This window comes from Chanodichthys erythropterus, chromosome 21, assembly GCF_024489055.1.
Source record: "Chanodichthys erythropterus isolate Z2021 chromosome 21, ASM2448905v1, whole genome shotgun sequence".
Lineage (NCBI taxonomy): Eukaryota > Metazoa > Chordata > Actinopteri > Cypriniformes > Xenocyprididae > Chanodichthys > Chanodichthys erythropterus.
In genome coordinates, this window is record NC_090241.1 from 5,362,517 (window position 1) to 5,380,136 (window position 17,620).

Below are 17,620 nucleotides of genomic sequence, written 5' to 3' on the forward strand. Positions count from 1 at the left end.
GGATTAATATATCCAAAAACCACTAGAACAGTGTTATATATTTTGTTGACTTGTGTACTTATAATATCCCAGATGTTTCCAAGAATGTTTATTTCTCTGGACTGAACCAATTTTAACCAGGACACAGACCGTGTCCGTGTGTTGCCTATCAATGACATCATACCCACATTACCCTTGATTTCTGGTTTTATTTTGTAGAAACCATGGAAACACCAAAGACTCTTTATTATGTTTTATTAGACACGTGAGCAACTGTCTGGATACATTCATTGATAGAAAACTAATCATTGTTATATAGCTCAACACAGTTAGTCTTATTGTTGAAATCTTGTTTTCTTAATTTCTTACTGCAGTGTGCAACAAGTGTCTCACAGCAGCCACCGAGCGAACGCACAGAGTAGCAATATAACAACTGTCAACACTCAAATGTATGTAATATGATAAAAAGTGCTGCGTTATCCCACATACACATGACCAGAAGAAACGGAAACACTCGTCTGCGGCGTAATAAAAGTTACGCTACTCACGAGTCATGTGTTGGCGCTCGTCCCTCATTTGCAGTCGCTCCAGCGACCTCAATCCGCTCCAATGGCTTTCAGCCACACCTATTAATAAATCTTTAATACATCAGCTCATCCATGAATATGATTTCTGCCCGAGTCCTGTCAGATTCTTTTCCACCGACTGTAGACGTGAAGACAACACCTGATTCCACGAAATCAACGCCTTTGTTTTGAATAAGCGACCTCTAGTGGTGAAAATTACATATTGTGCCTTTAACTAATGCTAATGCCAAATGAAAAGTTATTGTATAGTATTACTAGTATAAAATTTTATTATCTTCCATTTATTGGCCAAAACATGAAAATATTTATCTGTATTAGTATAATTTGATTTTCAATATTGCTTGATCCCCGTTTATTTTGGCTCCTGATAAAAAAAAATCATCACAAACTAACACTTTTCCCATTGTCCTTCCAGTTTGACAGGAAGTTGTCACTAGCCCCAGGATTGGTTGTGCCTTCTAACTTGGATTACCAAGGCTATCATGTGTACATAGATGAGATGCTGCCCCACGAAAGCCCAGTGCATTATGGGCTTCATCCAAACGCTGAGATTGAGTTTCTTACAGTGATGTCAGACAGCCTCTTCCACACTCTTTTGGAGCTGCAGTACAGAGACGCCAACATGGGTGAAGGAGCCTCACAGACCACTGAAGAGAAGGTCTGTTTCTGAGCTGTTGAAAGGGTGCAGATCATTGGTTGAGGTAATGGATAGCTTTGTACAAAGGTTTAAACCATTGCGGTTTCAGGTTAAGACAATCTTGGATGACATCCTGGAGAAACTACCAGAAGAGTACAACATGTCTGACATCACGTCCAAAACAGCTGAACGCTCGCCCTACATTCTGGTGTGTTTCCAGGAGTGTGAGCGTATGAACATGCTCCTCAATGAAATAAGACGCTCACTCAAAGAGCTGGACCTGGGGCTGAAGGTGTGCTATTATTGGAATTTTTCTGTGTCAGTTTATCGATTGTATTATGGTAGCATTGATTTCAGATTTATGAAATCTGCTTGGTCACGGCCTCTACTTGTTTGCGAGACCAGGCTTTTGATTATTGGTTTAAACTTTATTTTCTTATTTTCTCTGGTAGGGAGAGCTGGCGATTTCATCAGAGATGGAGCAGATACAGACAGCTTTGTTTTTTGATAATGTTCCCGATACCTGGACCAGACTGGCCTATCCCTCTATATACAGCCTCGGACAGTGGTGAGCAGTATTCGTATCATTGATATACTATTATAGTGTTTTATTAGATTTTATTTTTATATTTTCTGTTTTTATTTTAATTTTAAAGTTTTAGTAAATTTGTTGTGTTTATGTATTTTTAGTTGATTTAGTTTGTTTATTTTAGTACCTCAACTTACGAAACGAAAATGAGAAATGTTGTCTTGGCTGGATATTATAAATTTCTATAAATTATTATTATTACATAATGTGGACAAAGTCCCCACTGATCACAGATGCAGAACCTGATTTTGCTGGGTCAACATTTTTGTTGATCCTGGAACAACATTCAAATCAGATTTGAGGGACAAGTTTACAGATTATGTCAAGTTTAGGCTTAACATCATGAATTGGTGCTTCTACATCAGTGTTATTCATCTATCATTTCCCTCTGATTTTTGGGATAACTTATGGGTAGGGTTAGGTTTAGGGGTAGGAATAGGGTTAAGACTAAATTTTCAGACTAGAATGTTGTTCCAGGATCAACAAAATATGTTGACCCAGGAACGCATCTAACTCAGCAAAATCAGGACGTGCGATAACGCAGATCACTCTAAATTGTAATGTTGACATGCATTTCCCGTAAAGCTGCTTTGAAACGATTTGTATCTTGAAAAGTGCTATACTAATAAATGTGAATTGAATTGAATATTATGAGAGCTTATATTGTATTGTAGGTATTATATAGATATTATTCTCACTAAGTTTTGGAGCTATATAACAGCTGTACTGTTTTATTATCCCAATATGTGTATGTGATGTCTGTGTGTGTGTCCAATCAGGTATAACGACGTGTTGCTCCGCTGTAGAGAGTTAGATAGCTGGACTCATGATCTCTCTCTGCCTAGTGTGGTCTGGATCTCTGGTTTATTTAACCCTCAGTCTTTTCTAACAGGTGCAGTAACACACATACACAAGCTAATAAAAAGATATAGATATACACTACCTTTCTAAATCTTGGGGTTGGTGTGATTTTTATTTTTTAATGTTAGATTTTTTTTTCGTCTCTTCTGATCATTAAGGGGCAGTTCACATATCGTGTAAAAAAAAAAAAAAACGTGGAAAGCGCGGCCGTGTCGCTTTCTCCTTCCTTCCAAAGCGCTTGCGCTCCCGTGGCATCTGTCGTTGCTATGCAACCATGAACTGCGCTCTTCGGGACGACGAGGAAGTTTCAGCAAAGGATGATTTCTAGCCCTTGCATTAGCTTTAGTACTAGATATATTTATAGAGATGAGACATAAAAACTACACTGTACAGCTATGATCAGCTGTTCGGCTGAGCTTTCAATGTTTTGTTACAGGATTATTCATCTCGATGCGCCTGAAAAAATGCATCGCATGCACGTCACAACCGTGTCACTACCATTATGAGCGCGCCTACATTTGAAAAACGAATTTGAGCGCGCAAAAGAAGCGATCTGTGAACGGCCCCTAAAACAAGGCTTAAGGCTACATTTCTTTAGCAAAAGTAAAAACAGTTATATTGAGAAACATTATAATAATAAAAAAAAAATTACGTTTTGATATATTTTAAAATGTATTCCTGCAATGGCAAAGCAGTAATTACTCCAGATTCAGAAATTACTAAAATTCAGAGATCATTCTAATATGCTGATTTGGTGCTCAAGTATCATGTCTTATTTTATCAATGTTGAAAACAGTTCTGCTGCTTAATATTTTTGTGGAAACCGTGATTCTCTGAAGAATAGACAGTTCAAAAGAACAGCGTTTATTTCAAGTCCCCCTGAGGTCAATAATTTTATCCCTTAAAACTCATCGTTGTTCACTAAAGTGACATATTTAAACATGATTTACTGTGAAAAAAATCTTCATTCCTTAAAAAAGCTTGAATGTATCTCTACACCCTTGCTTCATTTAATATACGTGGATCTATGAGTATGCTAATTAGCCCCGCCTCCACTCGCTCACACAAGCTCAGAGATCCACTCGGTCAGCTTACTGAGGTAAACGCTGCACAAAGGTATCGCTTTTAACAACGTCGGATGCAACGGTCATTAATATGATTTGCCTTTTGCTCGACTATGTTATCAAACAACTTATAATGTGTTGCTAATGTTACATAAACCACGTTCCCATTCATGAGTCAGACAGCTGCCTTCTAACAATCAGTATCCTTACAAACACTTTGAACAACTCAGAACGTCAGTGGTATAGTTCATCATAATATCATAATATACATCATAAACCTGTTATATTGCTAAATCTACATATCAACAGAAAAATATATTCTCTTGAGACTCCCCTGCTTCAGAGCGATCATAGTTAATGATATGCTAAAGCCCACCAGCACGTTGACATGATTGATTACAAGGTAGTTTGTGACGTCCCAGACAACAGCGATTTCAAACCGTGTTTTTGAGACTGTCAAAAAAATGTTTTAAACAGAAAATACTCAACATGAATTTGAACATTAAAAACTTGATTTTCACCACAGGGGGACTTTAAAATAGAAACCTTGTGTAACATTCTGTCTTTACTGTCACTTTTGATCAATGTTATGCAACTTCTTCCAAACCCCCATCCCCCCTCCCTGCCTTTGTAGCCGTGATGCAGAGTTTGGCACGTAAGAACGAATGGCCGCTGGACAAGATGAATTTGACGGTGGATGTGACCAAGAAGTTCAAAGAGGAGTTTAACCAGCCGGCCAGAGAGGGAGCCTACATCTATGGCCTTTACATGGAGGGTCTGTATCATTTCTATCAGTCAGAACCCTCAATGAATCAAAATGCTTTTTTATATTATCTTTGCCATTAAGGTGCATTTGATTCTAAAGCCAGTGTTTGTGACTGCAGGTGCACGCTGGGATATTCAGGGTGGGACAATCATAGAAGCACGCCTGAAGGAACTGACTCCCAGCATGCCTGTTATAGCGGTTCGAGCCATCCCGAACGACCGCCAGGAAACACGCAATACCTACGAATGCCCCGTCTATAAAACCAAACTGCGTGCGAACACGTATATCTGGACCTTCAGCCTTAAGACCAGAGAGAGGCCATCGAAATGGGTTCTTGCAGGGGTTGCTCTGCTGCTTAGTGTGTGATGCTGAGAAACACTCATGTGTGACCGCAGGAACAGAAGTCTTGCTTTAAACAAGCAAAACTTGTTGGTAAAAACATCGCCTGATCTTTCTTACTCTACAATGTGCATTAGTTTAAACAGTTTTGGCTTGATTTAAGCTACAGAGTTAAAATCTATTATATTATTGTCATATTTCAGTGGTGATTTGACATGCATGCAGACATCCAAAACTTGTGTAAACCTGGAAATAAAAGAGGATTTTGAAAAATGTGAAACAAAGATATGCTGTATATGAATAAGAAATGTTTAAAATACTGCACTATTTTTAGGACACATTAAATTAGGATGCCTTTTTGTAAATTAGAAAATAATGCAAAACAGGAATAATTTACTAGAGGATCATATTTTTGGATGTTACTGACATTTAAACTTGGCAGTCGGTTTTGGTCTTTCCCCATTTCTCCCTATTATAAAGGAGCTGTACTGTCCCCGGAAAGGTACCAAGATGGCCACAGCATGAAGACTCGCGTCAAAAGTATTTTGCAGATGGAGGCACATAAAAGGTGTCTCATTTAGGTTTTCCACAGGTTCTTAGAGAAATAAAGTGATTTTCACATAAACAATCTTGTGCAACATTGTAAATTAAGCATTCTGTCCTTTATTAATTTACAGAGTTGTGCATTAACTCTTGTAATATTCACAATATACAGCATAAATATAATACATACCAATATACCCAAGGAAGAAAACATTCTAATCTGCTGTTATGTGTTGCATTGTATAAAATACAGTGTCAAACATTTAAAAAAAATGCATAAAAACAATTTTGTGAACAGCACTAGTTTTAAAAAGTGACACTGTACAAGATGTTTCAAAGAGTTTGTGCAAAAGATCGCAATAATATCGTATCCTTCTCTCGCTCTCTTCCCGCACTGGCACGTGTCCTGGCCTCGTCCCAGAAGCACCCCTGCGGCAAACGCACTCTGGCCAACTTACTAAAACACGAGACATGACTTGGACCGTCTCACAGGAAACTGTTGGGTCAACACATGCCGTGATCACAGCGGTCACACGAGCCAGTGATGATGACGGCCAAACACATATCTGTGTGATGGGAGATGAGGATTTAGAGCCTCTTTCGCATACACTGATATGTCCTGATGCTCCGCCTCCAGATTTCAGCCTACCAATCAGATTCATCCGTTCATGCAGAAGCTCTAAATCTGGTGACCCTATGAGTAAAGTACTAAATTAAGACATGCATACATTTTTCTGCTCTTTTTTTCTTTTTTTGTTTTAGCTGACACTAGGAAGACAGTGTGTTTCAATGCATCTCATTAAATGTGGATTAAGTGATTAATTCAACTAACTAACTTTGGTTAAACATGCAGTCCTTCTACACATGAACTCACTGTCATGTTATACTGCAAGACTAAAAGTGTGCGTTTAATAGGTTCTGTTAACGTAGATCTATCTTCTGGAAGGCCAGGGATTACTGCTGCTACAGAGCAAGAGCTTTCTCCTGCAGATCGCATTGTCCAGAAATATTTCTACAGATAAAAATTAAACTATAACACTGCTACAGCCTTAGAACGTAAGAACCTTCTAAAATGAATCTGTATAAAATGAACTGCATAAAGAAATGAGAACAAACGCATATATAACATAAAAGGGCTTTTTACAGGGCCAGTTTTAACCCTGGGTTAAGCAATTGTATTAGCACTGCCTTTAACCTTGGAAAATGAAGCGTTAACCTTGCTTTAAAGGGTTAGTTCACCCAAAAATGAAAATTCTGTCTGTTACGTTCCACGTATGTTTTTGTATTTTGTTTTAGTTTTTTTTTCTCTCTCTCTCTCTTTCTTATCTGTCTGTCGAGTTTTAGGTTGACGGTAAAGCGGGGCTCATCTTGGTGACGTCATGACGCTCTGACGTCCCAACCAGCGTTCTGCCAATCTGCGGGTGGCTGATCATTTAAAAGGCTTCGGCGGCATTCCACCTGCAGTGAGCGTTTGGGCTTGGACCTCACTCACGCTTGTCGAGCCAGAGCCAGTCATTCTTTGTGTTTGCGAACTGTTTATTTAGTCTGTGGTTCATTGAGACAGTATCTGGTTGTTTGTTTCTGTGTAATAGTTAAGCTGACGGCGTTAGAGAGTGATACAAGTCTCCTGTTAAATGTTTGAGTCCACTCGAAATCTGGCGTGAAGTCATTATCTGTCAATCGAGTGGTTGACAAATAATGAAACCCTTCTCCTGCAGACAAGTCTCTCGTGCGAAATGTTTGAACGCATTCGAATTCTGGCGTGAAGTCATTATCTGTCAACCGAGGGGTTGACCGATAATGAAACCTTTTGCTGCGGACAGCTCAGAGATAACATCAACCTCACTGACCACGGTGAATTCCGCATAGTGCGTGTCAGCTAGCAAATAATGTTAGTTATAATGCGGGTGCTCGCCTTCCCTGTATTTTTGTTTATTTATTTAGTGGAGTTTTAGTTAAGGCGCCGCGCCGAAGTTTTCGGTTTTGTTTTTACATTTTATTTTTGGTAGTTAGTTTAGGGGCGTGGGCGCTAGTTAGTGGGTTTTGTTCTGATTATTTCTTTTCTTTGGCGACATCCTCGTTCTTTCCTTACTTTTACTTTGTTTATGTCTTACTTGTTGACTTATCTCTACCGTGTTAATAAATATCGGATATTAATTGTTTCCCTTGTTGTTTGGTTTGTTCCTCCCCACGCCTCAACAGCTGTGTCTCATTTAAATGTTGCGGTCATTCCACTGAACAACTTTAAGCACGTAACACTGTCATTCATTACTCACGATCATGTCGTTCCACACTCGTCTTAAGATCTTCGTTCATCTTCAGAACACAAATTAAGTTATTTTTGATGAAATCCAATGGCTCAGTGAGGCCTCCATTGACAGCACAACAATTAACAATTTCAAGGTACTAAAGACGCATTTAAAACAGTTCATGTGACTAAAGTGGTTCAACCATAATGTTATGAAGAGAATTCTTTTTGTGCACCAAACAACAACAAAATAACGACTTTGAAGCTTTGAAGCTTTACGAATCTTTTGTTTTGAATCAGTGGTTTGGAGCGTGTATCAAACTGTCAAAACTGTCCAAACCACTGATTTGAAACAAAAGATTTGTAAAGCTTCGAAGCTTCATGAAGCAGTGTTTTGAAATCGTCCATCACTAGATATTGTTGAGTAAAGTCGTTTTTTTTTTTTTTTTTGGCGCACAAAAAGTATTCTCGTCGCTTCATAACATTAAGGTTGAACCACTGTAGTCACATGAACTGTTTTAAATATGTCTTTAGTAGCTTTCTGGGCATCTGAAAGTGTTAATTGCCTTTCTGTCAATGCAGGCCTCACTGAGCCATCTGATTTTATCAAAAATATCTTAATATGTGTTTCGAAGATGAACGAAGGTCTTATGGGTGTGGAACGACATGAGGGTGAGTAATTAATGACAGAAATTTCATTCTTGGGTGAACTAACCTTTTAAGAGTGCTAGAATCCAAAGGTTGTTTAGTTGTTTAAACTTGAGTTGTTTAGCAACAGACAACCAATCATAAACTGCCTCAGCGCTTACCTCATTAAATATTCATAAGCCTTTCACGAATCTCAAACAGCAGCAGCAAATGTGTTAACTGGAGCGGACAACCTGAGCAGATCTATGTGGCGACATTTCCTCGGATGGACAAGCAGTTGTTAAAACAGGCTGTGAGCTGCAAGTATGAGCAGGTCAATAAAATTGATTGCAAATAAGATTTGCCCAGGATTAAAATGACCCTTTAAGTGTTAAAAACCCACAACTGTTTCTGTGGTGATGGATCTCTCATCTGTGGTTTGAATTACCCTCCATGAGGGCCAATAAATGGTGACATTCACTTGGACCAACAAAGTTTTGTCAAATTCAATACTGAGACATGATACTGCAATACTGACAATGCTAAAATGTTTAGTTGGCTCTGAAGGGACAGTGTGTCATTGTGGAAATCTGATATGGGTGGAATAATGTGCTATTTTAAAATGATGACGATAGTGTTCATGATGAGGCTTTGCTTTGCAGAGTTCAGTTCAAGTAAAGATTCTTCCTGAATACCAGGAAATTCATAGTTAAATACATATATAAATCTCAAATATAATATAAGGACAAAAAACCGAGCTCATGTCACCAATTTACCAATGCAAGTGTTTTTTTAAGAAACATGCAAAAAAATAAACAAACACTGCATTTTTTTGCCCTAGCATGCATCTTTCTTTCATTAACATGGTTGTATGTCCAGTACGTTACTTCCTGAACACCGCTCTATTTATATATTATTTACAAATATGAACAACCTTTAAGCTGATTCGTACTGCATTAATGCATCTGTTCACCTGCTTTTGTTTGACTACAACATTTTTGAAGGTAACTATATAAGGGACATGGAAGGTTCTTTGCATATGACTCTTCGGTTTTGTGTTCTCTACCCTGAGTCTAGCTGGAGGGTGGTTTTGAAGGGAGGAGGCTGAGTTTACTGTAGTTTGTTCTGTCTATGCATAGTTACATGAAAGCATACAGGAGTGTGATTCCTCTATGAGGAATATTAGAACTCAAACCTCATTATTGAACACTGCTCTTACTGTACTTGTCCCTATGAATTCTGTTGTTATTGAACTCTGCTTCATTACCATCAAAACCTTTGACCTTATGTTACTGCCCTGGAAGTCCAGGATCAGAGGAGGGCCTGTGGAGACCCGGCATCAATCCGCCTCCGGGTGACGAATCTGGGAACGACGCTTGTCTGATTGACATTTGGAAAGATCTTGGCTGCTGTGACGCAGAAGGCTCATTTTCCAGTGGTTTCAGCTCCGCCTCCCACTCTGAGTCTGTCACTAACGGAGTTGCCGTGCTGACATCAGAGGTCATCTCCATGGTTACGGCAGGCATGGAGTCTTTGGCTTTGTAGGCGTTCTCTAGATCAGGACTCTGCAAAGAAGAAAACAGATTAAACATTTCTGCAGTTCAAATGTAGTATGTTAGTATTCTATTGCAAATTCAATCAGCTGTAATCTCCTTCTTGACTGGCAAAAATTTGAGATCAAATTGCTCTGATATGGTGCACAGCACTTATACGTGGGCGAATGCTCTCTCACTGTCGATTAAAATAAGATTCTGCTACTGTTTTAAACTATTATTGTTCCATACTGCATATTTTCACACACTATTTTTAAAAATAGTATGCCGTAGCATTGCTAGACAGTTGCTAGGGTATTTCTGGTTGTTATTAGTCAGCTGTAAAGAAGGGTGACCAGATGTTTCTTGATTTTTGATGTGATGTGCCCGGAAATATCCGTTTAACAGCACATTCAAAAACATGCTGCAAAAAAGCATGGCCAACATAGCCTACAAAAGCACAAACATTAAACAAAAGTTGAAAAATGTAAAAATAAATATATATAACTACATTTGTAATTACTGAATACAGTATATTGTGGAAGCTTGTTTTCACCACTAAATAAAAAAAGGTTATTGCAAGTTTGCATCTCACAATTCTGACTTTTTTCTCAGAATTGTGAGATATAAACTCACAATTGTGAGTTATAAAGTCAGAATTGTGATATAAAGTCAGAATTGTGAGTTATAGTCAGAATTGCATGATAAAAACTCTTTTTCCCCTCACAAAGTTTGTATCTCAGAATCATGCAATTCTGACTTTATAACTCGTAATTATGACTTTATATCACACAATTCTGACTTTATAACTCGTAATTATGACTTTGTAAGTTTGTATCACACAATTCTGACTCTATCTTGCAATTCTGATTTTATAACTCATAATTATGACTTTGTAAGTTTGTATCACACAACTGTGACTTTATAACTCGTAATTATGACTATATCACACAATTCTGTCTTTATAACTTGTAATTATGACTTTATATCACACAATTATGACTTTATAACTTGTAATTATGACTTTATATCACACAATTATGACTTTATAACTCGTAATTATGACTATATCACACAATTCTGTCTTTATAACTTGTAATTATGACTTTATATCACACAATTCTGACTCTATCATGCAATTCTGACTTTATAACTTGTAATTATGACTTTATAAATCGTAATTATGACTTTATATCACACAATTTTGTCTTTATAACTTGTAATTATGACTTTATAAATCGTAATTATGACTTTATATCACACAATTCTGACTTTATAACTTGTAATTATGACTATATCACACAATTCTGTCTTTATAACTTGTAATTATGACTTTATATCACACAATTCTGACTCTATCATGCAATTCTGACTTTATAACTTGTAATTATGACTTTATAAATCGTAATTATGACTTTATATCACACAATTCTGTCTTTATAACTTGTAATTATGACTTTATAAATCATAATTATGACTTTATATCACACAATTCTGACTTTATAACTTGTAATTATGACTATATCACACAATTCTGTCTTTATAACTTGTAATTATGACTTTATATCACACAATTCTGACTCTATCATGCAATTCTGACTTTATAACTTGTAATTATGACTATAAATCGTAATTATGACTTTATATCACACAATTGTGAGTTTATATCTCACAATTTTGAGGAAAAAGTCAGAATTGTGAGATAAAAAGTTGCCATTACCTAATGTATTTTTATTTCATGGTGGAAACAAGCTTCCATAGTATATTTATTTTGTCAAACTGGAAATATTAAATACAATTAGAAAATGTCAAAAATATTTTAATACAGTTTTATTTGTCATATGTTCTCATATTTGCTTTGTTTTATTTTGTAAAGTCATCATTTTGTTGTAATATCCGCCTTATTTTTCATGTAAGAGCAGTAATTTATAAACTGAATGTGTCTGGCTTCCGGTGTCTGCTTGTCATGCTGCTTGATATTGCAAAATAATATATGTTATTTTCATGTACTGTAATTATAAACACATTGGTTTGTAGCACAAATAGTTTGATCATTTACTGGACTTAATTTTTCATATTTATTTACCTATAATGGCTAATGAATTGTGCACATTCCAAGAAAACACCTTACTTCCACATTTTTCACAGTGTAAACTGTATTAAAACCAGTTAGCATCAGTTTGACCCACAAACATCATAATTATTAATTATATTATTTGGAACCCACAACAATTAAAAAAACGAAAAATACAAAATTGTATGTAAAAAAACAAAGACATTCAAAAATCTACTTTAACGGTGTTTTTAGTAATTGCAAATCAGTTGCTAGGGTGTTCTTATTGGTTGCTGGGGTATTCTGAGTGTATAACGTGCAGTATGCACACTAGCTTTCCACAGCCGGTGTGTTACCTGTGTCTGCATGGCGGTGACGGGCTGCACGGGTTTGTGGTACTCTGGGCTGACGGCCACAGTGCTGTACGCTGGAGGTCCAAGAGCGCTCTGCCTCTGGAGCAACTGTAAAATAGCCTGGATGTCTGATGTCATCTGCGCTTCCAGCCTACACACACATATATATATATATATATACACATACATACATTGACGCAGAAGTACAATACCGTCCGTGACCAGCAGATGGCGGTAGGCACAATTCTATCAATAGCACAAAATGTTCTGGATGATAAAGTTGATGCTTTAACTTGTATCCTCTTTATTTACTCTTTCATGTGACCTACTTTATGTCCATTTCTCTCTCTCACCTGTTCAGGTGTTCCTGTAGTAGATCCAGTCTTTGCTCCATTTCACCGAATGTGATGTCACTTTCACAGTCGTCTCCTCCTTCTCTGTCCTGAGATTTCGCTGAGTCATCTGCATTCCCACAAGGCCATTCTTCAACACGCACATCTAGAGAAACACAAGTCCCAGTGCAATTAATCACAGACACACACACAAACATACCTGATACATACAAACTTAATGCATCATGCACATATGTAAGATTAATTGGGTTCGTATGTGTCAATTGTACTGCAATCATACACACACACACACACACACACACACACACACACACACACACACATATATATATATATATATATATATATATATATATATACATATATACACACACACACACATCACATACACACTTTAATAAAACATATATCACTCCAATAAGACAAATTATACATCACATGCGCACACACACACACACACACACACACACACACACACACACACACACACACACACACACACACACACACACACACACACACACACACACACACACACACACACACACACACACACACACACACACATCATTAATAATCTCCACACTGCACCAAGTGTCCCCTAATATAATAGCCGCAATCCCCAGAAGCCAAAAGAATGTGTTTGTGTGTGTTTGCCTCAACAAGATATTACACCAAGCTCAATCTAATCATGAGCTCTAGGGTTGTTTTGTAATATTTAGAGATCTGGAGAAAGAATGAGAGAAGGAAAGAGAGGGAAGTTCTCTGGCTGTATAATTATATCAGCAGTCATTAGCTCTGTCCCAATTCAGAGGCTGCATCCTTTGGAGGACTCAAACTTCAAAGGCCGTGATGGTCAGACCGAGCGTTGTTAAATGGGATGGTCTAGCTTACGGATGATTGTTCTTGTCGCCTAGCAACTGTGACAGCTGCCGTTGACGAGTGGCAGAAACGATTGTACTGGACTGTTGAAAGTTATATTCAACTGTCTGAAAACAACACAGGATTTATTATCTGTCTAAATATGTTCACCATGGTCTATTTCTGTAGATAATAAAGAGTATAAACTATATAAAATCACATCTTAGTAAGATGCAAGTCAGCATTTGTATCATTGGATATTCGAGTAAGTTGAAACCCAATATTTACTTTTAGAAGTGTAATCCGACAATTTCTTTTTAAAAAATATCCTGTTGTCATAGGCACACAATAAATTCTGGCAATGGTAGGCCACGAAGGATCCATCTGTTGCATCCGTCATTGCTCAGGAAATGAAGGACACATTACGAGGACACATTTGGGACAGCCTTTGTGACACAATCGTCCTTCGAAGGATGCAGCCTCTGAATTGGTACGTGGCTATTTTTCATACATTATAAAACCTCTTCTTCGCAGTACACAGTCTCAGTAAAATTGCAGCACTTGTCTGAGTCATTGTTTTCTTCAGGTTATTTATGAATTCAATTTATGTACTCAGTCTGTTGTTATTATACTAAATGCATTCATAATTCCATATAATACACCTTAAGATGTGGTCACATTAGTGCAATTTTGCAGGCAAGGAGGGTCCAATATCTATTGTCAAAAGTGTAGTGATGTATGAAGCACAGCTTTTAAACAAAGCAGCTTCTGTTGGTCAATGTGGTGAATGCGTTACTAACGTGAATCAGTAGCAAAATCTGTGTGGGAAAATTTTCAGCCCTTGTGCAAATTTTCAGATCGTGTGGGATTCCTGTTGAAATGACTAGATTTCACCTGTGAAAAGTTACCTTTTTAAAAAAGCAATATGTTATAAACCTGTTACAAACACATTTTCATGAAATCATTCTAAATGGCAAACTTTCTCTAGATCAGGGATTGTCAAACTAGGGCCCATGGCATGCTAGAAAATGTGAGGGAAAAAAAGAAAATTATTTTTAAAAATGCATTTTTAGCAATATGTAAAGACAATGTGTTAACATTTATCAGATTGATTACTTATATGTTTAAACATGTTGCTTTGGAATGATATTCATGAAAATAACTTTACAAATAAATCCAGATTTAAACAAAATAATTCAAACATCTAACTAAAATGTCACAATACAAAGGAAATAGTCTGTTGCTTTTTAGCACAGTTACAATACAAAAGCTAATTTAATTTAGGAAATGTCTTTTAAGTTTTTCTGGTGAACTATGCCTGACTTCTCTTTATCTGCACAAACCCCGGCCCTTTCTTACAATCGACTGCTAACTCGCATTCAGATCTGCCTCCATCCAATCAACAAGTGATGGACAGAATGAAGTCCCACACTACATTCTTTACTTTTTAGATAATCCATTTCACTACTAATGTATGTCACAATATAGAAGAAATGATCTGTTGCTATTTCTGTTTCACTGCAACTTTAAATTATCATAAGGGATATATTTTGAATAAAAAATAGGACTGGACGATAACCTCGATTAATTAAACATTTTACCTCGATTATGATTAATGAACAATTATTTTGTTTGTTTGCTGGGTTTTTTTGCCCTCGTAGTTCACTGACAAATTTTGTACTGTTTGTACTGTACTGTACTGTTCTGTAAATATGCTTCAGTTTGTACTGTACTGTAAATATGCTTGACTATTACAAGTGGGATATTTTTTCCTAATGAAAGAGTGCTCTGATATGGCAGCTCACTTTCAGCAGTTATTTTGTCTATGGTTCATAACATTTCTTACAGATTTCTGTTGTAAATCAGACACAGATAAATTAGCACAGTACTAGTACATATCTGAACGCATTAATGAGAGCGACTGCGTGTGTGAATTAGTCATACCGTCTCTCTATTAATTGTGAAGCTGTGGGTTGTAAGTAGTTACTTCAAAAGTAGAAAATTATATGCTATAACTTGAGTTTCTAAGCTACTTTAGAGATAAATCACAGGACAGCGTTGTGCGCGCGATCTTCACATGATGTGCGAGCTGTTTGTATGAGTCTACGTGTGCCACAATGCAACAGCGTAGCAGCTCATAATGATAGGGTCAAAAATCATTTGAGTGTTCATACTGGCAAGCCTTTAAACACATACAATTGACAAACTTTCGTGAGGATGCAGTCTCACTTCAGGGATCGTCTGTGTGTCTTGACTCTGTGTTTGAGTTTGCATCCTTGTTGCTTCCATGCCGCTGACTGGACAGGGTGGAGTTATGTGACTACACATGCGGTAGTTTGTTTTTAAGGGGAAAGTATTAACAAGATTAAAAAAACAAAATAACCGACATGGGAAAATTACGTCAGTTAGAGGTTCTGAATTTCTGTTTTGATTACTTTTTGATTAATCATCCAGCCCTAATAAAAAAATCTACAAATAAAAAAACATATGATTACTTTTGTAACTGTTCACAATGAACAGATGAATTTCAATTTGTATTATAAGGCATTATAAACATCTTGATACAGTATGCTTCCAATCACTTTTTTCCCACAGTAGGACACCCTTATGAATGAGTATGTTTATGTATACCTTTATGGAACAGACTGTTTTCAACACAATCTCTAGTGTATGTGTCAGGGATGGTGTTCAGGTTGTAAGGAAGGGATTGACCCAAACTCAAAGGCCTCGCTGTCTCTTCCTCACCCTCCTCTTCCTCCTTCTCCTCTTCCTCCTCTCCAGGCAATGAGCGAACCTCGTGATCTCTTCTCCTTTCCCGGTCTGTCCCGCTCGGTCTGCTCGGAGAACCTGAGGGAACACAAAGTCCTCACAGCTTTACACAAATGGTTCTCACGGTCACTCTCCAGATTGCACCTTGAACAAAGAAAAAAAGAGAGTGAGGAATGTGCCAGTAAGAGAGTGAGAGATTTGGCTGAGATAAATAATCCAAACAGTGGGTTATACAGGGACGGGGGATAAAACGGCTCTTGACCGTTCAGGTAAAATCTGGCAGGGTGCAACCACACAATAACAAACATCTGTCTGTGGCCAACAATCACCATGGCAACAGCTTGAAACCCAGTGGGAGAGAAAAGAGATGGGTGGAAAGAGGAGGGGAGGCGACGGGGGGAAGGGAAACAAAGGAGGGACCGAAAAAGGAGAGAACAATGGAAGAGAGGAAGACAGAAATGTGAGCAGAACATGAGGAGAAGGTCCTGACCTGAAGAGTGGTTCCTTTTAAAGCAGGGTTTAGTCCTGACGTCAGGGTCTTCAGTGTCTGAATCACTCACGGCCGTGTAAAGGTTCCTGTGTGGAGCTGTGGCGCCCTGCCACACACAAGAAATGACATTACATTAGGAAAAGCATTAAACAGCATTTAACTTTATTTACTGCAGCAACATTAGTAGGGGAAAAACAGATTGGCTTTCTTCTGAGGAGCCCAAAAGTGGATTTTTCTGTAGAAACTTCCTGCCTATTCTTTAAATATAATGACAGTCAAACTGCCATAAAAGAGATAAAATTGCATCATAAAAGTCATCAATAGACTAATTTGGTAACAAGTGGAGGAAAACAGGCAAAGTCTCAGGCACAGAATAAGAGAAAAATGTTTTGTTGTGCCCTTGGTGGATGTCAGAATCGGAATGCAAAAAATATAATCTTAATTTTTATAGAATACATTCGTTGAAGATGTCCTTAGAAACTAAACGCAGACATTTATGTTGCAAGTCACAGACAGGACTGATGATATCGGCAACGATTAGTCTACTATTAAAGCGTAAATTTGATGTAAACAGATATTCATATTTGCAGTTCATACATAGCAGTTACAGCATAAAATAATATTTAAACCTATACCATTTTAACTTAGATAACCTTTAAACATAGCCTATAAGATTTTTTATCTCACAATTCTGAAAACTTTTCACAGATCTTTTTTTCTTGCATTTGCGTGTTTATATCTCCCAATCAAAATCTGAGGAAAAAAGACAGAATAATGATTATATCTCACAATTCTGTTCATCCTTCTAAGAATTGTGAGATATAAACTAGGATTTGCGAGAAAAAAAGTCAGAAATGTGAAATTTAAAAAAATTAAAACATTATTTTATTATCTTTTATTCTGTGGCTTCCATTTTATGCTATCAGGTAGGCTCCACCAACAAAAAACATCATCGCTGTTTGCAAACTC

General features: G+C 37.2%; 2 protein-coding genes across 4 annotated transcripts in view; one reads left to right on the top strand and one right to left on the bottom strand.

The window, feature by feature from the left end:
* The window catches only part of dnah9l (dynein, axonemal, heavy polypeptide 9 like), a 53,020-nt gene extending 47,682 nt beyond the window's left edge, over window positions 1–5,338 (top strand). For all 3 annotated transcript variants that reach the window (XM_067372898.1, XM_067372899.1, XM_067372900.1), the window contains 6 exons: window positions 982–1,224; window positions 1,313–1,495; window positions 1,656–1,771; window positions 2,572–2,684; window positions 4,352–4,492; window positions 4,602–5,338. In XM_067372898.1, the coding sequence (XP_067228999.1) occupies window positions 982–1,224; window positions 1,313–1,495; window positions 1,656–1,771; window positions 2,572–2,684; window positions 4,352–4,492; window positions 4,602–4,849 (1,044 nt within the window). In that variant the 3' untranslated portion in view covers window positions 4,850–5,338. The remainder of the gene's footprint in view (window positions 1–981; window positions 1,225–1,312; window positions 1,496–1,655; window positions 1,772–2,571; window positions 2,685–4,351; window positions 4,493–4,601) is intronic.
* Window positions 5,339–9,197: 3,859 nt separating this feature from the next.
* kcnh7 (potassium channel, voltage gated eag related subfamily H, member 7) overlaps window positions 9,198–17,620 on the bottom strand; it is a 62,994-nt gene continuing 54,571 nt past the window's right edge. The window contains exons 11-15 of the mRNA XM_067374261.1: window positions 16,652–16,757; window positions 16,024–16,239; window positions 12,532–12,676; window positions 12,182–12,329; window positions 9,198–9,805 (exon numbers count right to left, since the gene is read on the bottom strand). Of these exons, the coding sequence (XP_067230362.1) occupies window positions 9,530–9,805; window positions 12,182–12,329; window positions 12,532–12,676; window positions 16,024–16,239; window positions 16,652–16,757 (891 nt within the window). The 3' untranslated portion in view covers window positions 9,198–9,529. The remainder of the gene's footprint in view (window positions 9,806–12,181; window positions 12,330–12,531; window positions 12,677–16,023; window positions 16,240–16,651; window positions 16,758–17,620) is intronic.